This window comes from Aedes albopictus, chromosome 1, assembly GCF_035046485.1.
Source record: "Aedes albopictus strain Foshan chromosome 1, AalbF5, whole genome shotgun sequence".
NCBI lineage: Eukaryota > Metazoa > Arthropoda > Insecta > Diptera > Culicidae > Aedes > Aedes albopictus.
This window is the reverse complement of record NC_085136.1, coordinates 337,918,258-337,944,491: the sequence shown is the minus strand read 5'-3', so window position 1 is coordinate 337,944,491 and position 26,234 is coordinate 337,918,258. Positions and strand designations below refer to the sequence as shown.

The following is a 26,234-nucleotide window of genomic DNA, read 5'->3' as shown; positions in this document are numbered from 1 at the left end:
GCAACTGAAATGAGTTGCATAATGAAAAATAGTTGTGTAATGTTCATAATGCAATTCATTTGAGTTGCATTATGAACATTATGCAACTCAAATGGGTTGCATTATGAAAAAATCATTGCATAAAATTTTGTATGGAACTCGTTGCAAAACTCGGTTTTTTCAGCACTCTTCATATTTATCCAACTCGGCAAGCCTCGTTGGATAAATGTACGACTCGTGCTGAAAAAATCAACTTTTTGCAACTCGTTACATAAATAACTATTAAATTATTTGCTTTAAAACACAAAAACAGGTTTTTATTATGGTGACCTGCTTACCCCGTCTTCCCCTAAAAGCTCCGAAGCTTGCAGTTGCCGCCACCGACGACGCCGGCCAAGCCAGGGGGCCGAGCCGAACGCAACCGAACCCTGAATCATTCGCAGTTTTCCTTTCGAGTCGATCGGACGTGTTTTTCGTTTTGCTCGTCGTCGCGCTGCTGTGTGCAATCGTCATCAGTCATCATCAACCATCATCGTTCCTCCCCCTTGCGTTCGCTGTGTTGCGCCCGCCAGGCGGCGAGGATTGTGCAGTGCGCGTTCTTTACTGTTTCGTTTTATGTGTGTTCGTGGTGGAGGAGTAGCCGCGTCGGTGGTGGTGGCTCCGCGTTCTCAACCCAACCACCCACACCCTCCCCCTCGCTGATTTTTAGTGTGTTGCATTGCATTGGCGTTCGGTTCGGTTTGTTTGCGCGACGGCAAGCGGCTCGCCCCACCCGCGCCCAATCAATCCAAGGAGTCCGGTCGGTCGTTTCGTTTACGATCATCATCAAAACAATCGCCGTCCGAGTAGGTCGTGATCAAGCGCGTGAGTGTGTGCGTGCGCGAAGGAGCGGATTTGATGTGCAAAAACAAGACAAGAAGATCATTAGGGGGAATCGGATCAGTACGCGCCGTTGGGGTATAACGACTTACCCCCAATATCTGCCTGATAAAAAGAGTTTTGATGTAATGTGGTTGCTCTAATCGATAGCACTGTTAATTTTCTATCTTCTCAATCACTAAAACTTGGAGTTTCACAAAAAAAAAAACAAAAAAAAAAAAACGATTTTAGCCATTTCTGTTGTAAGAATGCGAAAACCTCTTTCAAAAGCTAATATCTTTGCTTGGGCAACGTTATTTGGTTTACAGTTTTCAGTTATTGGAAGATAACATATCGTTCTTTGGTGTGCAGGCAACAAAAATGGACATTTTTGTGTGCTTCATGGCTAAAATCGAGTCATTCTTCAGAGGGGGCGCGTTACCCCGATTTCCTTTCTAACAAAAAATATTTGCATCAACAGCCAACATACAGCGAGTATCAGCATCCAAGTGTGCGCGCTTGTAACGAATATCGATAGTAGGCAAAGGGCAACAGAGAAAAAAAAAACATAGCAGGCTTGGCGAACCCGCACCCATCAGCAATAAGGGAATCGCACCATCAAAATGTGAACCTTCGACGCGGGTGTGCACGTCGAAGAAGCGGAACCAGATCGACAAAAGTATGAAAAATATGTGAACTGAAATCCGGAGTGTTTCGTTCCAAGTGGTGACGGTGACAGTCAGTCAGTCAGTCAGTGTAGTGATTGTGAATTTATATTGGCGACGTGTGTGATAAGGAAGGTGTTTTCTGCGAAACAAGCAAGAAAAAGAAGCAAAAATGACCGTCTCGTCGTGGAAAAGTGTTGGTCAGGCGAAAATGCTCGCTATCGGTAAGAAATCCCGGTGGTTTGGGGTGGGGCTCTGGGGTTGGTTAATCATTTTTGTATAGCGGGATAGATGGATGAAGAAATGTTCTGAGCGCGTAAGTGCAACCAACAAGAAGAAGCAAACGGTTTAATCGCAGCAAGCGGAGGAGAAACCGTTGTCAGCGAAAAGGAAGCATAGCTTGCTTGATGTGAAGACGAAGTGTGGTGTAGCGGAGAAGTTGCAAGAGGGCGTTCAATGACAGCGCAGCAGTGCTGAACGATGCGATGCGGAGATGTGTGTGACATTTTTTTTATGCTGTTTATTTTTGTATGGGCAAAGGCTCTGCTCTCTTAGCATGGGTTAAGAAGTTGAGTCTGAAGTTGTGGCAAAACGATTGGATTGGATTGTTCATCATGCGGTAAGCTCGTTACAGTTTATTTGTTATAGTTCCTGGTTGCAGACTCAGATGATCAAGTATTGAAATATTTCATATCAGGAAATATTTCTGGAAAGAATGCCTTGAGGAACTCCTAACCGAATTAACGGATAATCTTGTGAATGATTCCTGGAAACCTCTCTAAGAAATTGTTAGGAGGAGGCCCCGAAGAAGTTACAGAAAACAATCTCGATGAAATTCCTGGATGAATTTGGAGATGCTCTTGAAGGAGCTACTGGAGGAATTCTTGATAAACTTTCCGAAGAAGCTTCAGAAGCAATTTCATGAGAAATTCTTTAAGGTATTCCTCCGAGAGGAACTCCCGAAGAAATTCGCGATGAAAGTTTTGGCGGAACTCCCGAAAAAACTCACATAGAACCTCTAGAACCTGTCGGAGGAATGTTCGGAAAAAACACTCTGAGAAACGTTTGAAGTTGTGATACCTTATGTTATAATTTACTTTAAATGATGAAAATAACTTTGTTGAGTTTACCGTGTTTGTTTACGTCTAGGATCTGTCACCTGTATAAATGTTGTTTATTGTTGTCCAGAGTGTGAATGATTGTATGTAGTGAATAAGTATCGTTAATAAGGTGTATACAAATAATGAATACGGTTGCATAGAGAGATTCTCACAGAAATAATTTGCGGAGGAATTCTTATAGGTATTTATTTAAAGAACTCCTGAAAAGGCTTCTGAAGGATTTTAAGTTTCTCAAATGATCGCCCGTAGAAGAGAAACTACTGGACGATGTTTCAGAGATCTACTGAAATAGTTTCTGATAGAAATAATCCAGAAGAATTCTGAACTTCTAGGATGATTCCCGTGAAAGTCCTTGAGGAGTTCCTGGTAGAAGGGTAGAGCTAATTTCGGGTGGATCTCCTAGATGAATTGCTAGTGTAACGCCTAGGGAAATTCTCGGTGAAATTTCTACAGGATTTCCCGGCGAAACTCTATGAAGATTTTCTGTAGGAAAGTCCTTGAAGAATTCCCTGTGGAGCATCCAGAGAAACTCGGAGTAGAACTTTTGGAAGATATTATGGTAGAACTCCTAGTGGATTTCCTGGTGTAGCTCCTCGAAGTAGTCCTGCTGTAAATTAGAGACGAATTTTCGGTGGAACTCCATACGGATATATTCGGCGGAAGCTCCAAATGAATTCCCAGAGGATCTCCTGGAGGAATTTACGAAGCATCTACGTGGCGGAGCTTCTACAAGTATTCACAGTGAAATTCCTAGAATACTTTCTTCCAGAAGGATTTCCGGTTAAACTTCTAAACAAATTTACGGTGGAAATGTTAGAGAAATCTAGCAGGAATTCTCAGTGTGCAATTTTAAGAAGAACTCCTGGTGAAACTTTCAGAAAAGTTCCCGGTGGATCACCGGGTGATCACCTCTAGAGAAAGTCCAGGTACTTCTGCGGGAATTTGCGGTGGAATTTCCTAAAAGAATTCTGGGTGAAACTCCTAGAGAAATTATCGTTGTCACTCTGGAGGAACTTCCGGATAAACTAACTGCTAGGGATATTTTCCGGTGGAACTCTTGGAGAAGCTCCCATTGAAACTCCTACAGGAGTTTTCACTGGAAAGAATAGGGAATCGAGCCACTTGGGCGGTGGCTTCTATATTCGTCTGTTTTCCACTATAACTCAGTCAAATTCGAACCAATTGACACAATTTTTGGAATGCGGTGAGATTGGTATTGTATCTACCCGTGTACAAAATTTCAAGTCAATTGATTCAAAGTTGACTGAGTTATAGTGGAAAACAGACGAATATAGAAGCCACCGCCCAAGTGGCTCGATACCCTACATAAAATGATGATGTGAAAATTCCTAATCACGTTTCTAGGATGCCGTACAGAAGTTACGTAACGCTCCAGGGAGAGAAGAGAGTTCAGGCAAGCGTTACGGCCAATGCAAAAATTTTGAGATTTTCATACAAAAAGCTTTACGGAAGAGAAAAGGGACCAGAAAATTGAGATTTAAGCTTTACGAAATAAATAGATGCTACCTTAGAGATTTTCAATAAAACTTCTAGAAGATTTTTCGCTGAATTTCCAGCGGAAATTTCGGAGCTGTATCTGGCGAAACAAATAGATAAATTTCCGAACAAACTCATGCGGGAATTAACGGTGGAGCTCATAAAGTAACTACTTGATGACATTTTCAAAACAATCTAAACAACTCATACAATATTTTCCGGCCGAACTTTCAATAGTTTCCGAAGAAATTATCAAAGAAATGGTTGAAGATATTTCTAAAGAAAATTCCAGTACAATTGCAGAACAAATTCTTAAATAAATTACAGATTTTTAATAGGATTGTCAATGGAATTTCCGAAGGAATATCAGAAGGATAGTCCAAAAGATAAAGCGGAGAGGTTTCCAAAGTAAATACTGAAAGAGTTTTGAAACTAATTGGATAAATAAACAAGTCTGAGGAATTGTAACCTCAAACCTTAAATTGTAGAAGAAATTATCAGAGGATTTTTCAAAGTAATTATTGTTTTGTTCAGACCACAACTGTTCGAAAATAGAATTCTACACAAGCTTTGTTCTATTTAACTGTTAAAATTTAGAATGAAATGCGTCCACTGAAATCGGTGTTAGAGCATCCCCAAGAGAGTTAGTTAATTATAAAAATGTGCGGGAGTTTTAAAATACATCTAGAACTGCATCTCGGGAATCTTCAGCAGATGCTTCAAATTTATAAATTCGAACGATTGTTTCAAAATTTGAAACTGGCATACAACCAACAATACAACCCCGTTTTTGTACAGTTTTTAAACAAGGTTTTAACGCGTTCTATTTATGTTGATGCAATGGCAAATTTCAAGTATTCTTCTTCTTGGCGTAACGTCCTCACTGAGACAAGGCCTGCCTCTCAGCTGAGTGTTATTTTGAGCACTTTCACAGTTTTTTTTTTTAACTAAGAGCTTCCTTTGTCAATAACCATTTTGTATACATGTCGTATGGTAGGCACGAAGAACGTGCCTCTGGAGCCGACCTACTGATAGGCATGAAGATGCTCTATGCCCAAGAAAGCCGAGAAAATTTTTTCTACGAAAAGCTCCTGGACCAACCGGGAATCTAACCCGTCACCCTCAGCATGTTCATCCATGTTGTATGCCTACGTCTTACAGCTGTGTCTATGTCAATATAAACGATTCTCGGTTACGCGAGTTTGTATATACAGTTAACGAGTATATTTTTCTTATTATGCGACTTTTATCATACACCAACGCGATTTAAACTATCGTGTTTATCTTATTATGGATGTAGTATCAAGTGAAGTCGTATAATCATCGCAGTACGTAATTATACGATCTTTTTGACACTGTGAATTCAGTCGCAACCTTATGCGAGTGCAGTGTGATGTGGTCATATCTTATATAAGTAGATCTATATTCTTATAGGACCTTTACTAGATACATCGCAATATGTTCAAAAAGTAACATTAAATGCGATCAAAATTGCAGTCGTATGAGATAGTAACTTGCATCCTTATGCGACTCCTAGTTGTGTGGGTAATACAAAATGTTTGAGAATTGTGAAGAAAAGTTCTAAGGATCCAGTGGAGTTTCTGAAGCTTTGGGACACATATAGTACCGGCTTCCTGATGATGACGGAACCTCCATTGGACCCGCTATATCCGATTGGATCGTTTCAAGCAACTCTTCTGCTCTCAACCCGCTTTTGCTGAACGGAATACGACTCTGCTTCTCCATCGGAAGTACCGCACAATCGTCATAGGTTTCTCTCTTCGTCACCCTGCTGTAATGCAGGTGTCTCATCTACTTATGCCAAGTTTCGATGGATGCAGTTGCAGAGCTCAGCATTGCTCGATCGTGCATTCTCGATGACCACTAACCTTCCAGATTGAAAATTTCACAACCACTTGACAAGGAATACCACCTCGGAGCCTTTCTTCACTATCTGTACCGCCGACAGAAGGTTCGTCGGCAGGTCCGGGATAAACTGGACATTATGCACTAGAATTCCATCCCTAGTCGCTTGACCCTAAATTGTGTGGATTGTATCAGTCCCACAAGCTTCGATTTTCATTGTTTCCTATTGTCTGCTGCGAAAATCCAGCTTGCACTGCGCATATCTTCCAGTAGCTTTAGATCCCTAGTCATACGCCTGATAGCTGTGGAATTCAGATACCAGTTGTTCCGCTCCAGCCCTTCAATCGCCGACAGCATCGTACAAAATGCGCCAGCTGTCTTGCTTTCTGAACTCTCCGGTTGGACAGAACTTCGCTATGTGGTCAAACTTGCTAATGTTCTGGAATTGTTGGCCTTTCCATTGATTCTTGTATTTAGCGCTGCCATGGACGATCTCCGGTTTTTCTTTGAACTACCCTTCGCAGCAAACACTGATTTCTCGCTTGATAACAGTTCTTCTAGCAAAATCAGGCAATTCAGCCAGTAGAAAAAAGGATGGTACGTTTGAATCATCCTGTTTGCAAAGGCTTCCGTTGATCCGCTCGACTTCGCTTCGGTCCGAGTCAGCTTGTAAAACACGCTAACCTCCCACGTCAAGTATTCGGACGAAAGGCAGGAAAACTCGATTTTTGTAGCAGCTCGGCGTATGAAAACAGCTCAAACTAAAAAAGATTTATTATTTTAGAATATTAGTGAATAGAAATAAAGTTGAACGCTTACAGATTTAGTTTTTGCTTCTTCCAAAAATATGCATCCGCGGCAGCAACGTGCGATACTAATCGTCGACCTATCAACCTGAATAATCCAACAGTATTCTATTTCATTTCATTAGTTTTTATCCAAATTTATCGCTTTTTGCTTACCGTTTACTATAATTTCAAGTAGGTATTAGAAATTTTATAGGAAATTAGATAATTCACATTTTTTATGAGAAAATATAGAAATTCACTTTATCTTCAATGGCTTTCTGTTTTGGTTACTTATACTAGTCATTTCTTCGTCTGTCAGTTGTCACATTTTTGAGGAGGGTTGCCAATCTCGACTGCGGTGGAATCTTGCTGCATGCCCTGTGGTTTCAACATCAAGTTTCCTTGAACGCTTGGCTGAGTTTCATCCAAGCCTTCTCAGCTGTTCTTGCCTCACGAACATGGTAATAATTTGCCGAATCCAGGACAGTACCGACGGGCGCCAGCGTTCCCTCTGTATTCCTTCTGGGTTCAACGGCATCTCCAAAGTTCCTCTACCACAGAGAACAGACATTTAAGCTCGAACAAAAATACGTCGAAATCGTGTGTAAAGGATTTGAGTGTACCCCAACGCCACCAACGGAGACTGCCCCACATATATAGTAGTGTGGGTCATCGGAACCGTTTTCTCAGATCAAAGCTTTTTTGGTTCCGTTTCGGGTCCTGAGTATCTGTGCAAAATTTTAGCACGATTGGTTGCGTCTACACTTTGCGCATTGCAATTGAAATTTGTATGGGATTTTGTATGGGAAAACATACTTTTTTGCATTTTTGTCATAAATTGAAAAAGTTTGTCTGAAACTTTTTAACCAACACTATCAAATGATAGCCTAGGATGTTCTGAAAAACTTTGTTGAAGACCGCAAAGCGATCCGATGCTTGTGAAAATAGTTATAAGCAACGAACCGCATGCATGTGTTTATGTTTTAACATGTAAAGGAATAACAATAGCAACAAAATCATGCTGTTTCGTCAAGCAATACCAACGCTATAACTTTTTTCGTAAGCATAAGATTAATTCGCGGTCTTCAACAAAATTTTTCAGGACACCCTAGGCTATGTTTTTACTTTATCGGTCCCATGGTTTTAGACAAATTCGAGCTTGTTATGAGAGAAATGCAAAAAAGTGTGTTTTCCCATGTAAAACCCCATATAAACTTCAAACGCGATGCGCAAAACGTAGACACAACCGATCGTGCCCAAATTTAACACACTTGTTAGGGTCCTGAAATGGAATCAAAAAAGCTTTGATCTGATGGGATACCATTGAATTTTTCATTTTTCCATATAAACGATGACCCACTCTAATATATAGTCGATTTGACCTCACGATGGCAGTGTTCATCGTTAAAATACACTAGCCCACAAAGCGACACGAGCGCCAAACGGCCAAAAACGGCGAGCACTGGAAACAAAAATGACAACACAACAATGTAAGTGATGAGACGCTAGCGCCACGCAACGGGAGCATAACCACATACTCTGATATGACCGTTACAAAGTTTTACACAAGACAGAAAGCGAAGATAGACGTCTGTTCTCTGTGCCTCTACTTTGAGTGAAGTTTGAACAGCATATTTCCAGATGCTCCACGTTACGCTGGGTCTATAACCTCTTGTAAAGTGTGAGACTTGCAGTGAATAAGGGCCTCCAGTTAGCCTAGTGGTTAAGGCTATGGATCGCCAATCCGGAGACGGCGGGTTCGATTCCCGTTCCGGTCGGGAAAATTTTCTCGACTCCCTGGGCATAGCGTATCATTGTGCTTGCCTCACAATATACAAATTCATGCAATGGCAGGCAAAGGAAGCCCTTCAATTAATAACTGTGGAAATGCTCAAAGAACACTAAGTTGAAGCGAGGCAGGCCAAGTCCCTGTGGGTACGTAGAGCCAGAAAGAAGAAGAAGAAGAAGGCACGTCTGGTTAGTATGAATGACAACTCGGAATGAGTGTATTTCTCTAAATGAACTTATTGACATATTCGAAGGATTGTGAAAATTATTTTTTCAGAGGTTCCTGCGTAACCTGTAGTTTTCGATGATATTGTGGACATCCAGCCGCAAAGTCATCAAAAGCTACAGAATATGTTGAACACCGAAGATAATTTTACAAGCACTTTCCGAGGTAAAAACTGACGAAACGAAGGCATAGCACCACCAACCGTTTCTTAATTTGGTCGGCCATATAAAAAAAACCGTTACAATTTTGGAAACGCAGCGCCGTTCGCGTGCACAGTCTGCTACGATCCAAACAACGTATACAGCATCTTGTTGTGTACCAAACATTCATGCCAATTGAGAATTCAAAATGAATTAGACGAGGACGTATTGTTGTTGACATTTCTATCTAAAAGGACTATTCCTAAATGGCTGCATCCTAATATATACATCGATTCGTAAAACTTTCAAGCTATTTTTCGAATGTAGTATAATCTCTTTATATAACATGCGGTCCTCGCACATGTTGACAATGTTGTGTATACTACAACCGTGACCCAAAATCCTTATTTTCAAAATAAGTGATCGATTGAAGGATAAGTTACATGGAGTGTATTTCTCAGCAGCATTTGTTCCTTCTTTTGCAACATTCCCCATCGACACCAAATCAAACAAATTAAGGCGCCTGTCTAGTGGAGCGCAAGTAAAAACAGGATATTAGCAATATATCGACAAACGACAGAGACGACTACAATACCTAAGTTTAGTTTGCTACCTTCCGCACTAGTGCCGCCGTCTTCGACGCCGTCTTGTCTTGCAATGATGATGAGAGCCCAAAAACAGAAGCAATAAGAACCAAATTAGTTCGAACGCCGGAAGTCTTCTACCTTTTACCTCCTTCATTCGTGAACTTTTTGGGGGTTGGCTATAGGAACAGTGGACGTATCATCATCGTGCTTCCATATAGAGGATTGTAAAAAGTACAAATTTGGGCAATTTGGCTTTGCCTTTCGGGGCTACCTAGTACCTGTACGATTTGGTAGTTAACTTTAGGCTAAGCTATGCCGAAAGGATTTACAATTCCATATTGAATTCATTGGCGAAACTACGGACTTTTACCAGGGGGTGCACTACAAACAAATATTCATTAGTTCATCCATTCATCATTCATCGCCCCATATCTCACAGCAGTGCAGTAAAATTCTAGGGGGTGCCTGGCACCCCCGGCACCCCCAGTAGTTTATGATTGAATTCCAGCTTAGAAGTAAATATGTAGTTAGTTATTCATGCAAATAGTTATCTTATATTTATCTAATGATGGGGTACAGCCTCGCGACTCGAATTTCTCATACGATTTGACAGCTCCTATTGTTGACTGTTATTTCTTTGCGTGCATATTTTCGCGCCGCGCCGCGTCACGCGTCCACTCTAGCCGTCACCTAAGACTTGCTATGTTAGTGGTATTTAAGAGTGCTGAAAGATTTAATTTTGCAACGAGTTCCATACTAGTTATTTATGCAATGATTTGTTCCTTATATAACTCATTTGAGTTGCAGATTGTTCATAAGGTATCCAAAAAGAGTTACATAATGAACTTTTTGTAATTTCTCATCGTAATAGGCTGTTTTACTTCACGCAAATCTGACAGAAAAGGGCCTACTTTCCCACATCAAACTAGCAGTGCTATAATGGTTTATTACAGCACCGATTTGCGTTGCGTAATGAACCATTACAGCACTGTTTTCAGTTTTGATTGTGACAACTGCAGAGCATAACTTGCTATGATCAGATTTTCTTAAACATGGTTATGAACATCAGTGTGCAGTTTGCTGAACATTTTTTGTTAAAAACTATCCTCAAGTGGTAATTTAAGAAACTGCAAAAAACGTTGTACGCAACTCGGCAAGCTTCGTTGGATGATTGTACGACTCGTGCTGTAAAAATCCTCATTCTGCACCTTGTTGCGTAAACTACTATTATTCAACTCTTTTTTTATTATGCAACTTATTTCAGTTGTATACTAAAGCAGTACGAAAAAGTAGGTCAGTATGATACTGAATTGCATTAAAATCTATTTGGTACTCAAATTACTACTCTACCCCTGCTGAGTGGATTATTCGGAGCCCTTTTTTCGGTGGTTTCAATTTAAACCCGAACTGAATTAAAATCACGTATCTAACGGTATTTGATGTGTATGTACCACCATGTGTACCGTCGTTATTTCTTTATCGATGATTCACGGTTTCCGTCGGATTCATCGATATTTTAACCGTCTTACGATTCGAGGATGTGGTTTCTGTGGTTGGTTTTTGCCAACACACCTGGAAATGTTCACCTTCGACACGAGTTTGGCCTACTGTGATTCATTCAAGAAAAAACAACATATAAACTTTTATTAAAATTTGAAGCTTAATACTAATGATTAAGATTCGACGCTAAGAAAACGGATCCGTTTCAGCCAGCTAGCGAACCCTGGGAAAATATCCTTCCCGTCAGCAGCTCACAGCTGTTTCGACATGGGAGCGTGGCGTGAGAGAGCACCATCGAAGCAGGCGAGAAAGTCCTTGGTAATTGGCTTTCCACTTAGCCACCTTCGCCTCGAATCGTTTTGGCTTCGCTGTCTGCCTGTCGGGGTGCGGCGGCTTCACAGGCATGATGGTGATTTATGAATGGATGGACGAAGGAAGGAATCCTTCCTTGCGAACGAACACAAAGATGAAGACGAAAGGAGCAACAGAGACCAAAAGGCTCAAATCAATTCCCATGGCCCGGCTAACGACGACATCCTTGAGCGTACGATTCGAGCGCACATGGATCGAAGGCGGCTGGCCCCAGCTGTGCGAGAGAAAACCACTTCTCGTCTCGTCATCGTCAGTCAATAGCCTCGAAATTGGAGGATGAAAGGAAGAAGACTAGACCGATTGTACAGCAGGGCCACACTAGACTAATAGTTTTGTTGTTTTTTTTGTTATGTTTTAAGCTTCAAGGCGACGGTGGATTGTGGTAGTTCCTGGAAGGAACTTGAAAGAAAGAGCTACGCTTGAGTTATTCCAATGAGATTTCGGAAGGATCAACACGTAGACGTAATCAAATTTTTGACTTAAGTTTTTTAAGAAAACCAGAACTAGCAAAACAGAAGCAGCCAAAACAATTTAAAACAATCTCTACGAAACGTTGAAAGTTTGTTTCATGAGATTTTCGATCTTGTTTAAAAGATATCTGTCTCAGTTTAGGTTAAATGTATCTCAGCAAATGGCAACACTGTATAATGTTAAACATTTATCAGTACGGTTTTGAGAAAGAATACCGTCTACCCTCGTTGGTTTGACCGCATCTAATCTGAACACTTTTTAATTTGACCCCCTCTAATTTTCACATCATTCAAACTAAAAATGATTCAAACGTCATTCGGATCATGGAACGGGGTGAAACGGAACGCAGAAGCAAAACAAAACAGTAAAAAGGGTTCCCATCAGTGCGTTTTTCGATGCCCACAGGGTTTCCAGTTAGCTTAGTGGTTAAGGCTATGGATCGCCAATCCGGAGACGGCGGGTTCGATTCCCGTTCCGGTCGGGAAAATTTTCTCGATTCCCTGGGCATAGCGTATCATTGTACTTGCCTAACAATATACAAATTCATGCAATGGCAGGCAAAGAAAGCCCTTCAATTAATAACTGTGGAAGTGCTCAAAGAACACTAAGTTGAATCGAGGCAGGCCAAGTCCCAGTGGGGACGTCGAGCCATAAAGAAGAAGAAGAAGAAGGGTTACTAGAAGTTCAAATTAAAAAATGAACCCCGTTGGTTTGCATGAGGTGTCGTTTAAACCAACGGGGGTAGACGGTATCGAATTCGAATGTTCAGTCAAGATTACGCAGTCGTCTCTGGTGGCATCTTTGGCGTCATTTTATAACGAAGAATTCTTGTAGTAGCTGGCAGCACTGTAGATTCAAACAAAGCTGAATATCTTAAAACCAGTAAGAGATAGACAAAACGACTTTCGTATTATGATTTTTGAACACATTTCTAATGTCTTCCTTTTTATGGCTTTCCTAGGGTTCTGAAGGATAACATAGTTTGAATACTGCATGCACAAATTGTGATGCAGTTGTAAGTATGAGCATACCCCCTTTGCGATTGCAAATTTTGATACCATTGATAATAACATCCAAGGTAACAATTTGTTGCTGTACATACTTTTATCCAACTATTTTAATGCAGCCTTTATGCAGCTCTTAAACATCTAATTTTGGTTATTCTATTCAACCTTTAGTTGGTTTGAGGTTCATTGTAATGCTTATTTAAGGCTTAATATGCGCTTAGTCACCAAGTTAGTTACATTTTCATATGTACTTTCAAGGACGGTACATCTTCTTTAGCATACCAAGGATTGTTTTTGACGGTTTGAAGATTTTTTTTAGGAAATCTTATTCAAAATATTCCAAAAAATCTCATTTTTTCCTGCAGATTGAGCACGAGCTGTCATTACAGTTCGCCTTAATCTACATTCGTCTTATTTTGAATTGGTTTACATCCACTTTTTGACGTTCAAACTGGATGCATTTCCTATTTTTTGATTTTAGTTTTTTAAGTAAATAATGCAATAATGCAATATCTTCTATCTATATATATAAAAATGCAGTGGCATACGTGGGACCGCGCATAACTTGAGAGAGAAACGTCAGATTTAGGTCGTCCTTGTTTTGTTCTATTAGTTTTCACCCAAGGAAGGTTTATGAGGCAAAAAACATGGACAATTTGAGAGTTTTTGAAAATCGGGTTTTCATACATTTTGAACAGGGACTTGGGCGCTTGGCTAGGGACTTGAAACGTCAAAAAACGCAGTAGGCAAGACAAAGTTTGCCGGGTACAGCTAGTTTTCATTTATTAAGCAAAGTTTAATTAAACAACTCATTATTAATCGGTTTCCACTCATTTTTAGAGGAAGGGTCAAAGTATGACATGTATGAAATGCGTCAATGGGTCCGCCTAAATATCTTAACTTTTGTCAGTCGACGCCTGCTGCGGAACGCTGTTAGCTCCGCCCATTTGGAGCGCTGGAAAGCGCTACGTCGTACAGATGGTATTTATACGGGTAACAGCACCGCACCCGTATCATTTTAGGGACGAATGACCTTCGGGTTAAAGTCCCTGGACAACAACAATAGAATAGAAGCACCCGTATCATTGTTGCTCGCACGCGTTGGGCGCATACAGGTGTCATTTTGTTTCATGTTGCATAGAAAAATACAGTTTTTTTTTCTGAAAGTTGGCAACATTGCTGTCCTAAAAACAAAAATCAGATTTTGTAATTCACGGCAATTGCAACCGTTCACATGTTCATTGTTGATTGAAAGAACGTAATACCGTAATACATTATCAGTAAGCCTTCAAAGTAGAATTGCCTTGAGTAGTTGTATTACGCATTTAGTTCACCACTGGACTATCGTATGAGTTTTCAAGAGTGCAAAAACGTAAATAAAAGTGCGCGATTGCATCAAATCAACTCGCTGTCTTCAGAGCACTTATTCAGCATACATCATAGTAATAGTGCGCTGAAGACACCAATTCGATTTGATACGTTCGTGCACTTTTAAACGTATTTTCGCACTTGTGAGGAGTGAATGCGAAGTCCAGTGGTGAACTAAATGCGTAATACCTATTTGTAAAATTTCAATTTTTAAAGGAACGGATTTGAGATAAAATATCGAATGCAAATGTTCAGTCAAGATTATAAAGATGCAGCTTGGCATCTTTGGCGTAATTTTCATAATAACTGGCAACACTGGTCATGCATTTTCAAGTAAAGTTGAATATCTCAGATGCGATGTAAGATAGACAATTCGAATGTTCAACAATGTTATAGTGCACCTCGATTGCAGTACATTATTTCACACGACATACAAATATTGCTGGCACCACTGATCGAAAAAAATTCAAATTAAACTCAAAATCTCTGATTCATTACAAGATAAGTTGTTCGAAATGCAAACTTTTAGGTGTGTTCCTAATATGTAATTGGATAAATCTCAAGACAAATCACTATGGCGACCCACCGGCACGTGTTTTCAAAAAAAATGTATTTTTTTACAAATTTGAACAGACTTTTTAAAATAAATACATCATTTTCATAGGCCTTGAAAATCATTTTTTTAGAAAAGTAAGCATCTTAACTCAAATGCTCAGCTGCAGTAAACTCTTAGTGTAAATAATTTGAGATAAGTTTACAAATTTTCAATATATTTAACCAGCCTGGCTCCATGCAACACTACAGAACAGGTTTTAGGTATTTTCTCACACATTCTAGAAATAAACATAAAACTGTACAAAGTTTTTGAAGATATAATGGCAATTTTAATGCTGAAGAATTCAAAAATCTTCTTTAAAATGAAAGATCGGATTGAGAACTATTTCCGTAGCTTCGGTAATAGAATTTACTGAGGCTAGTACATCAACTGTCAAAAATGTGAGCAAAAGGTAAACAAACCGTATTTGTTGATTCAGCTGTTCTAATTTCGTCTAAAATTTACCGAATTCGGTATTCAAAAATCAGGATGGTCAAATTAATTCTCTTGAAATTTAAGTCATATTCAAACACACATATTTTATTTCTATTTTTATTGAAAACACTTTTCAGTTGTTCTGGTTTCCGTAATAATTCAAATTATCGACATTCAGCAGGATTTTACAGAAGTTTATCTTTACTGAAATTCGATAACGGTATCGCACAGACAAACAGAAGTAACATTGACAAAAAATCCATCAACAATCATTTCAACTCATAGTTGTGGCCTTCACAAGCAGATTCACCTAGCGCCTTCTGTTGACGTTATTGCCAATGCAGTGTTTCGTGAAACATTTTCTCCAGGTGATGGTAGTGTGAACTGTACGATAGATTTTCATGAAAAGAAAAATTCTAGACGTTACGGCTGTTTGCTTGTGGGTTAGGTTTCTAGTCGAAATTGAGTTTTTTTTGCTGATTTTTGTTGATTAAACATTCAATATACTCAAGACTAAGACTTTTAAGACCAACAAATGGTCGCAGTGGAAATGTACCCAACAAGAAAAACAAGACTTTCAATACAACATTTTGAATAGTATTAAGGAGAAACTGAATTTCTAGAGATAACTCGATTCTTCAAGGAACTTTTTGAAATTAGAAAATGGTTAGCAAATTTTATTTGACATAAGTTAACCTTCACATACCCGACCCCCGACAACTCGTTTTGAAAATGCTGGCATTTCGTCAATTTTCATTCGATTTTTTTGAAGTCGCCCTTAATCGATCATAAATTGGTTCTAGTTTATTACACTCAAGTGGTCATGAAATATCCGGAACCATTCCGGAGATATTCTGGTTTGTACTGGGGTCAGGGGGTGGGGTAGTCGTCTATTTTTCCAAATGACCAAAAGTGATTATTTCGTGTGTTATTGTGTTTGAAAGGCCCTAGCGGAACCTGTTTCAGGTGTTCCGGAGCGGCCATATCAGTTGAACCATACTTCTGTCATTTTTTTCAACCCCATTCTCTTGAAGTCATGTAGTTTAATAAGTCGCACAGCAAGTTTTAGTTGCAAACCAGAAATGTCCCCGATGTCACTCCCGTGGAACCTATGCTAGATGTTTCGGGGTGGCCATATTAGTTGATACAGACTTCAGGGTATCGTTTCTGACTCAGTCATTCAAAATCATGAAGTTTGATATGTCACACGACATGTTTTGGATGAAAACCAGAAGTGACCCCAATGAGCCCCCCTCGGAACCTGTCACGGTGATCCGGATGGGTCAACTAATTCAAATCTGCTTATCGCAGTTGTGTTTTATTGTTCGCAAAGAAAATTCCGCTGAAAATCGATGGTTCAAACACTAAAACACACGAAATAATCATTTTTAGCCATTTCGGCACCCTCCCTGACCCCAGTACAATCCGGAATGTCTCCGGAATGGTTCCGGATATTGCATGGCCACTTGGGTGTAATAAACTTGCACCAATTGATGATCGATTGAGGGCGACCTCAAAAAAAGTTGGATGAAAATTGACGAAATGCCAGCATTTTGAAAATGAGATGTTGGGGGTCGGGTACGTGAAGGTTAATTAAGATGTCGCGACCCATAGTTTGAGAAACGCTGATCTACAGGATTCCAGAAAATCGCTTGATGAATCACTGCAGGAATTTTTAAAGAAATCGTAATTGCTTTCTATGTAGTTGGAAAAACTACATTCGTATTAAGATTTGTTTCATATAGTTTTTATAGTGTTGCCAGTTGTCACGAAAACATGAGCGACTATTGTAAAACATATGATCAGTGCCGGATTTAGGCCTCGGGGGGCCCGGGGCAAACCCTAAAAAGTGGGCCCCCAGAATCAAAATTTAGAAAAAAATGAACCATACAATTACGTTTTTTTCTTAATCTTATGTATTATTTTAGACCTAATATTGAAAGCTTCTGATTTCTGAACTTCTCCAAAACTCCGACAAATAGAAAATTATTCGAACATTTAATTTGATATTTGACTCAAATGTCAAAATGCTAGCGTAAATGACATCTCGTTCAGATAGTACATATATTTTAAACTTTCATCCGAATTGAAAACATTTATACAAGTTTAAGAAATTAGCGTTCAGTTAAAAATCTACTAAAACATGTAGCAACTTTATTTGAGCTTGCACGGGATCGACGAGTATTTCAAAATTCAGATTATATAAAAATTAGTCTCTTGGGAGCAACTGTAGCAGTAAATCTTAATATCTTCAATAAAACCAAACATAAAGATATGGAAAGTTACAGTTTCCAGGACACTCGGTTTTAAAAACTAGCCTTAACTCCCAAACATCTCCAGAATTCATCATCTTCTCTTTTTCATGATAGCAGCGAACTGATGCAAATAAGTATAAGACATTTGTTTCCAAAATATAATCATAATCAACAAACGTATGTATAATTGTATAATCATTGTGAAATAATAGATAAATTTGTGAAACTATTGAAATTTATATTGATGAACAATTACTTAATCTTTCTTGCACTCTGCTTAGAGACACTTTTTGTAGCAACTTGAAGTCACGGAAAAGTGTTTCCACTCGATAAGAACTTTCAAGGGTTTTGAGAAAATCGCATATTTTCAAATACTGCACCAAAAATAATGAAACTTTTGATTTCGAATTAATCTTAAGAGAAAATCCAGATAAATGGCCAAACATAGTTTAGATACCTTTAGGAACCCTATTATAAGTTCTTTTTTTAGTGTGACTTCCTCACTGGGACACTGCTTCTTACCTTAGTGTTTTATGAGCACTTCCACAGTAACTGTGGAACTGTTATTAACAAAGAGTTTCCTTTGTCAATGACCATTTCGTATGTGCATACCGTGTGGCAGACACGAAGACACTCTTTTCCTAAGGAAGTCAAGGATTTTCCTTTACGAAAAGTTCTTGGAACGACCGGGAATTGAACGCGTCACCCTTAGTATGGTCATGCTGAATATCCACACCTTAAGGCTCAAGCATTCGTCATCATTTGTCGGAAATAGAAAAGCAGTTTTTTTCGCTGTAAATCAAAACAACGACCACGAGAATGTATTCACTGTATTCTATTCCTCGTGTGGAATACAGTGAATCCATTTTCGTTGCAAAAATGTTTGATTTGAACGAGAAAACTGCTTTCAAATGTTTAATGATGACGATGATTTCAATGACGAATGCTTCAACGTTAACAGCTGTGGCTATAGGGGCTTTGTATAAAATATGAACGCTCATTCACGTGGATTTCATATGGTTTCGTTGAAAAATATAAATTGTATTTCGGATTTTTGGGGGGCCCCCTTCATCGGGGGGCTCGGGGCACTTGCCCCCTTTGCCCCCCCTTAAATCCGGGCCTGCATATGATGACACTTTGTGCTCACTTAAACCTTGTTACATATGGCTTACACATTACAATGAACCCTCAAAGTTAAGATTGTTTTTATTGAGTTTCAGCAGTGTTGCCAGCTTCACCATTAATGGAATCTCCAATCTAATTTTATTTCTTTCATTAGTCAGTGTTTCTAACCTATTTAACACAATGTGTCTTTTGAGAAACAACGCTTTGGCAACTATTCCAACCTGACAAATAACACGTTCTGTAACGTTTTTGTAGACCCTGACGCCTTCGCCAAATATTATTTTGACCGTTTCTCCATGGGAAATCTGCAAGCATCAAATTTCTCACTCAACAAATTCATAGCTGTGTACCACCTACGGTCGCAGACCGCTGTTATGAGAATTGCCTTTTCGTCCGTTACCAAAGCACATAGATTTGGGGCTAATCTCTTTCCATTGCTTCGGTAGATCATACTCCCGGGGGTCTAGTATGGATATGGTTTCTGGATATTCCTGTCTGGAATCACCACACCGAATTCGTTCCAAAATTCCTCCTTATCTCCGAGGGATTAAAATTTTCCGTAAATTTTTCTTGTAAAATTCCTCTAGGAGTTCCTTGGCTAGTAGCTTAAAACGTTCTTCCAGGGGGATTATTTTTGATATTAAGGATTCTCTAGCCACATTCTGTGGGTCAAAAGTTCCGTAGAAATTCCTCTCGAAAATCTACATTCCTAAGGGAACACCTCCGGAAATTCATCCACGAATTTCTCCTGGAATTAATAAAATTTCAAAAAATTTCGTATAGGAATACCTCCAGGAAATGCTCCGATCATTCCTCCTGAAATTCCTCAAGTAGTTCCTCCAGAAATTCCTCAAAGAGTTCTTCCAGAAATTCCTCCGAGAATATCTTCAGACAGTCCTCTGGATCTCGTCTAGAACTCCTCCGTGAGGTCCTTCAGAAACTCCTCCGGGAGGTGCTATAAAAATTCCTCCTGGAATTTCTCCAGAAAATTCTGCGGGAACTTCTTCAGAAATTCCTCAGAGAATTCCCTCAGAAACTCCAGCAGGAATTCATCAAGAAATTACTCCAGGAACTCCTCCAGAAGCTCTTCTGGGAATTCATCCAGAAATTTCCCAATAAATTCCTTAAGAAACTTCTCCGAGAACTCCTCCAGAATTCCTCCGCGAATTCCTCTAAAAACTTCTCTGGTAACTCACCCAGAAATTCCTCAGTAAATTCCTCCACAAATTCCTCCAGAAATTCCTATGAGAATTTCTCTAGAAATTTTCCGGCTAACTGTTCTAAAAATTAGTGAAGAAATTTCTCTTTAAGTTTCTCCGAGAATCCTTCCAGAAATTCTTTTGTGAATTCCTCCACAAAATCTTCCAAAATGTCTCCAGAAACTCCACTAGGAACTAAACTGCGCAGATGTTTCTCTTGAAATTTTTCAGGAATTCCTTCGGAAATCCCTCCATAAATTTCTTCGAGAATTCCTCCAGATTTTTTTTCGAGAATCCTTCCAGAAATTTCTTCCAGCATTCTTCAAAAAAATCGTCCAGAAAGTCCTCTGGAAATATTTCTCGAAATTCCTCTTGAATTTCACGTAAAAATTCCTCTGAGAATTCCTCCAGAATTTTTTCCGTGGATTTCCAGGCATCCATCCAAAATTTCTTCTGGAACTTGTTCAAGAAATCCCTCCAGAAATTTCTTCAAAAATTTCTCCGGAAAACTTGATTTATCGACTGTTAGAATTCACACAATTTTTTATTTGGCATGCAGTCATTCAAATCAGAAGGAAACAGATTTTGTCTATTTTCCAAAAGACAAAATCTGTTTCCTTCTGATTTGAATTTCTCCGGAAATGAAATTTGTCTGAAATTTTCTCCGGGAGTTCCTCCAGAAATTCTTCCGAGAACTCATCCATATATTCCTACGGAAAGTCCCCAAGAAGTGCCCAGAGAAATTTCCTCACAGGAACCTCAGGGAAGCCTAGACAATATATCTCTGAGGGATGACTCAAACAATTTCTGCACAGAATCCTGCCCAGGTAACAATTTGATGCTGTATAAACGTTTCTCCAACTATTTTAAATCAGCCTTCATTTGAACAAAAGCTAAGCACAAGAGGTAAAATCCTTTATTCAGCTCCTAAACATCTAATTTTGGTGATTTTATTCAACCTTTAGCTGATTTAAGGTTCACTGGAAGGCTGATTTAAGGCTTAATATGCGCTTAATCAGTAATCAATTAAATTTATTAATTGTGTAAAAACAAAATAAAAACACTTTCGTGAGCCTATTTTTACCATTAGCTACGTCTATTTCCAGTAGAGATGTTTAGGAATGTATAAATTAATCTGTGGGAAAACTGGGAATTGAACTCGGACTTCCTGATTTCACTCATCTTAGCTGTAATAATTGTATACATATCCTCGAAAACGAGAGCATTACTTGTTGTGTCTGAATAATCAAGAACATAAGTTGAACTAAGCCTGTATTGAGGCTGAAGAAGCGATGTGGGCCCTAAGTCTACGAAAACTTGCTTGGGTCAGCTGTCATTTTTTTTTGTTTAAAGATTAAACAACAGATGATTAATTCTGCATGTTGGTGTATGTGTTCAAGCTGGTTACACAGATGAATAATATTCTATTCAGTCATCTCGGTATTGCTGATTGAAGAGGTTGAACAAGCCATACTTCAGACCAATATTCAGCTGTCATTGTGTTCAGCTACTGGACACCATTAACCAGCCAGTGAAGTGTGCACTGTGCAGCTAATACTCTCACTGTTCAGCATTTGCTGCTACTACTGGGCTCACTAACCTACACACACCTGACCAAGTCCTTGCAAGATAAATACTAGTGAACAAGGAAATAATCGGAAAGATCTCACCAAGTTCCATCTTCTCTGACGGTTGAGCTTCGATTTTTTTCTGTTTCTACTGCTAGAAGCGCTATTTTCACTTTTAGCTCAAAACGCACTCGTGAACTAGTCTTCCACTAGCGTTTGCCTTAAAAACAATTGAATTTCTCGGCACAAAAAGTTGGTATGAGCCGACACATTACAAAATATCGACTAATGTCCAATCCCTTGCATATGGAAGAGCTAAATGTAACCACCTTCCCAATTCTCCTGCATCCCGTTGTTGCTGATGAGCAATTGTGAAACATGTCGCCTAGCTCTCACTTGTGCGGGCGCGGGGGAGTCCGCTTTCTCATTGCCCGGAATCTAGCAATTCGAAGGGACCCAAGTTAAGGTAACAGTGTAGGATTGAATCTATGAAGCAATTAATCGTATTCCACTTAGGAAATACATAGTTCGAAGCGTTTTCCTGCGCCATTTTGCGCTGAGAGCCGTTACATATCCTTCATATCCTCTAAAATCAGTAATTTTAAAATAACTTCGATATTTTCAAAGTTAGCGTTTCGCGATGCTCATCCAAAACGTGCATTTTCAAAGTCAAAAGTAAAACATCTTATTTAAGAGTTCTGATGAAAAATATGATTTCTAGGAGTCAAAACAACGCAATATATCCTGTAAAGTATGAGTTGCAACGTCATGACTTCTTCGACAAAGTTGTTCAAAATTGTATATTGCTAATATATTGTCGAAGGCATCAAACATCTATCTGCATTTTACAAATATTTTTCAAAAGTATTATCCTCACTCCTACATGGATTGAAGAAAACACTGAGTGCCAAGGACCATCTCCATAAAGAATTCCAGAATCCGTCTTTCCTTATTTCCCTATATTTATCAAACTATGCACAATTCTTGGAGCAAGATACTGAGCAGGAGAGTACATTTTGCTCCACAGAGTTGCTCAGAAATAATCCGGATTGCTCCCGTTTCTACTTAGTTGTTGCTTGATACTATCGCAAAACCAAAACAATGCCCGATTACTCGCTTTTCCTGCAGTTTTGTTGGTTTAGTGAAACTGGCAATACTGGCTTGAGTAGTAACGAAGAGCATATTGTATATTGTTGAGCTCTTGTTTCTTCGGAAAGGCGGAGAAATACCAAATAACAATATCGTAGATTAAGTAGATGTATATAGGGGAATGGCGCCCATTTAAAGCAAAGTGCTCCCATCCTATCGAAAACAAAGCTAATAAGCGCGTTTTGTTTGAAAGAATCCTAAAAAAATGATAGAATCGACTGTTTCAATCATATTTCTTGTCATTATGAATGCTTGAAGCACATCAAAGATGCACTACAAGCATACTTGAGACGGCCATGCCTACTCTACAGCGTTGTTATAAATCCCGTTGACACCAATGCAAAGAAAAGAAATCTAGGTACATTGAAATCGGAGAACGGAGACATCTCGTACCCACCGTTAACGGTGGGAGTGACGCTGCTAACAAGGTTAACGTCACTCCTTGGTCCTTAGTTTCCAGAAACGGGACACGGGTATTTCCCTCTATAGGCCATTTTGCCATCCACCTGAAAGGTTCTCAAAGAATTCGAGTGGAGTATTCTTTCAGAAAGCCCATGTACGGTGGTACCTTGGTTTTGAAGCGGCAACAGCGTGAAAAGTTAGCTTCAATGGTATTCTTTCAGAATCCGGATGGTGAATTCTCTCAGAAGTTGTCAGAAAAGTTTTCCCATAATGAGTTCGGAATATTATGCGTCCGTTTGAAAGATTCTTTCAGAATTCGTCAGAATGATTCTCTCAGTATCCATCGGAAAGATTCTCGGAAGAATTTGCCTGGAGAATTCTCTCAGAATCCATCTAAAAGATTATTTTCGAATCCAGATTATCAAGGAAACGGTCTGGGAAATTATCTCAAAATTTGTGTTGAGTTTTTTTTTCCTGAATCTGTCTGGCGGATTTTCTAAGAATCCATCTGAATATTCCCTCAGATTTCGTCTGAAGGATTTACAAATAATCCGTCCGGAGCGTTCTGAAAGAATCTGGTGAATTTCCCTCTCATCCGTCTGAAAAATTGCTTATCAGGAAGTCCTTCAGAATCCATCCGAAGAATTTTCTCAGATTCCATCTGGCGGATTCCCTCAGAGTTCATCTGAAGGAATATCTTCGAATGTGTTTGGAAGATTTCGCGTTCGTCTAGAATACGTCCGGAAAATTAGCTTAGAATCCGTTCGATGGATTCGCTTAGAAGCCTTCCGAAGGAATTTATGAGAGTCATCCGCACGGATTCTCAAGTCTGGAGAATTCTCTCAAAATCCGTCTAAAGAATCCTTTTTGAATGCATCTGCACTTGTGCAGAATTCACGCTGATTCTCTCCTTTTTTATTGATTCGATTCGATTGCATTCGATTGAGGATTCACTGATCAAAACATCTTATTAATTCATCAAGAATCCAACTAAGAATGTTCCTGGCATAATCTGAGGAAATAATCAGGAAATTGCTTGAGCTTTGTGCTTGATTGACCGCCCGTAGATGCTACTCCAGTAGCTAGACCAACTACACTCACCCAAGGAACCAATGAGATATCTGCCGGGGACTTGCTGGCATCTTCAGTGTATGAGTGTTGGTGATCTTCTATTTTTGGGCGACAATGGCGCCAGCTACGTCAGGTTGCCGATCAATGTGGGGAAAGGAAAGGAAGTGATGATTGCAATCGTTCGTATCCACAGAAGACCGAGCATACCTCTGCGTCTGCACAAATTCATGCGGATGTCGTCGGAGTGTTGGTGGGATATGGTTGGCAGAGGGTTCACACATTGGTGCGTGGATGCCAGGCGTAAGGTGATAGATTATTGAGATTATTTCTTTGAAGCTAAAGCAGCACAGTTCGCTTGGTAGGATAACGTTTCTGGTTCTAGCGATGGCTATGACCATATGGATATACATTAGTTGTATATGTAGAGAGGAGAAATTGAGTATTTAGAAAGATACAAAGTAGAAGGAAAGGAACGGGACAGGGATTGAAACCAGGACCTTCTGCATACGAATCACAAGCGCTAGCCACTAGACCACCAAGCCAGTTTCAATACTTCAGAATCTAATTCTCATTCGAACGATAAAATCTCGTTTTTTAGTGTATTTTATTATTTCAATCACAATTAGCAAAACTGCGTACTCACTGATCATCAGACGGGCAATTTTGCGAACAACCAATTTCGTCATGAATCTTCGACCAAAACCGGTCATAAAGTTATTTTAATACTGAGAGTCCCTTGCCCTCTCCAGTAGACGCAAATCCAATTTGGCTTTGGGTTCGGTTCAATAAACTTGTGCTATTTTTAAGTGGCGAAGCTGGTTGAATCTTTTCGCACCACCTCCCAATCCAAAACATGGATGAAAGGTATATAAATCCCTGCCTGCAGTCGATAAATATTTCGTCGAGTGGAAGGAAAGTGAATCCGCGCGCTCGCGAGCTCAATTCGCCGCCGTCTAAACAACAACGGTCCCGGCTGGCCAATGCCAAAGATGAATCAGAGTCTTTCCCAGTAAATTCGCATAGCGTAACCCTTACGTGACGCTGGGTTCAGCTGTACCCATGCAATGGAGAGTTAATCGAAGTATGAATCATTCCTCGATGTTACAATGTTTTTGCTGTTGCCGCCGCTCTCGTCTGTGGTGGCTGCTGCGATAAAAGTCGGGAGTTCGAGAGTACGTGCCATATTGATCGTAGTAGGCATACGAAGCAGTCATTGAAATGCTTGAAATTCTTCCGGAAATGGAGATCAAAGTAGCATGGGTTTCCAATCAAAGTCAACCGGTGGTCAAGCGATCGTGTTGTTGAGCTTACCGCGCAACTACGCAACAAACTCTGAATGGCATACTTTGATCTTCAATCTGCACTTTGCGTCGACTCGAATCACCGACTGTGGTGCGACGGGTGCGGTGAGTGAATGACAGTTTTCTGTTTTTCTATGGCGATGATATGTGTGTCACCGACCGAACCTCACGAAACTCGTTTTCTTTAGCTCTACAGTAACTGTCTGTCGTTCGTCGTTTGAAGCTTATATAGCGTGCAACACTCACAAACGTACATAATATAGAGAGGTTTAGCTTCTTTATCACAAATCGAACCGATGTAAACATAACACACCTTAATGTTGTTGATGTTGGTCCCTCTTTTGAAGCAGCAGCGGTTGATGGTGTTTGCGTTGGGTTGGGGCTTCGATAAAGCTATCTCGCGGTTTCGATTCGTGCCGTATGAGATATGGTGGCTGCCGGTAATGATGATGACTACTTGGATGACTGATGTTTTGACGGTATTAGTATTGGATCTTATGAGCCGCTTCAGATAGCTGGGTAACTTGGATTGCCTAGAACATCCCAACTTGGGATTCCCAAGTAAATAATTAAGCTCGTTCTACAAGATTCATAAGATATTTACTACCAAAGATTTCAAGTTATGGACTAAGGACAGTTTGAATGAAAACCCTTTGACAATCGTGAGGTGGCAGAGGTATGAACAGAAACAGAGCAAATATCCCATTAGCATTTGTAGTTTATTCTTTTATCAAATCAAAGTTACTGCTCTTAAAGATCATTCCGTTTAGCGGAGAGCCTAGCTTATTGAGATCTCCGAACAAATCCCACTTGACATGCCATTGCCACATCCAACCAATCAAACAAAGCCTCACCGCAGATCCGAGATCGCCCATAAATAATTGGATCAGAAATTCTATCA

The 26,234-nt window shown here is 39.7% G+C and overlaps 1 protein-coding gene and 1 long non-coding RNA gene across 2 annotated transcripts in view; one reads left to right on the top strand and one right to left on the bottom strand.

The window, feature by feature from the left end:
* Window positions 1–415: 415 nt before the first annotated feature.
* LOC109417418 (dedicator of cytokinesis protein 1) overlaps window positions 416–26,234 on the top strand; it is a gene marked incomplete in the record, with an annotated part of 110,628 nt that continues 84,809 nt past the window's right edge. Inside the window, 2 exon segments of the mRNA XM_062847462.1 lie at window positions 416–983; window positions 1,319–1,726. Coding sequence (XP_062703446.1) covers window positions 1,675–1,726 — 52 coding nt within the window.
* LOC134285840 (uncharacterized) lies at window positions 18,074–18,641 on the bottom strand. Its single transcript, XR_009996780.1, has 2 exons — window positions 18,472–18,641; window positions 18,074–18,254 (listed from the first exon to the last, which is right to left on the bottom strand). It is a non-coding gene; the product is annotated as an uncharacterized LOC134285840 (long non-coding RNA).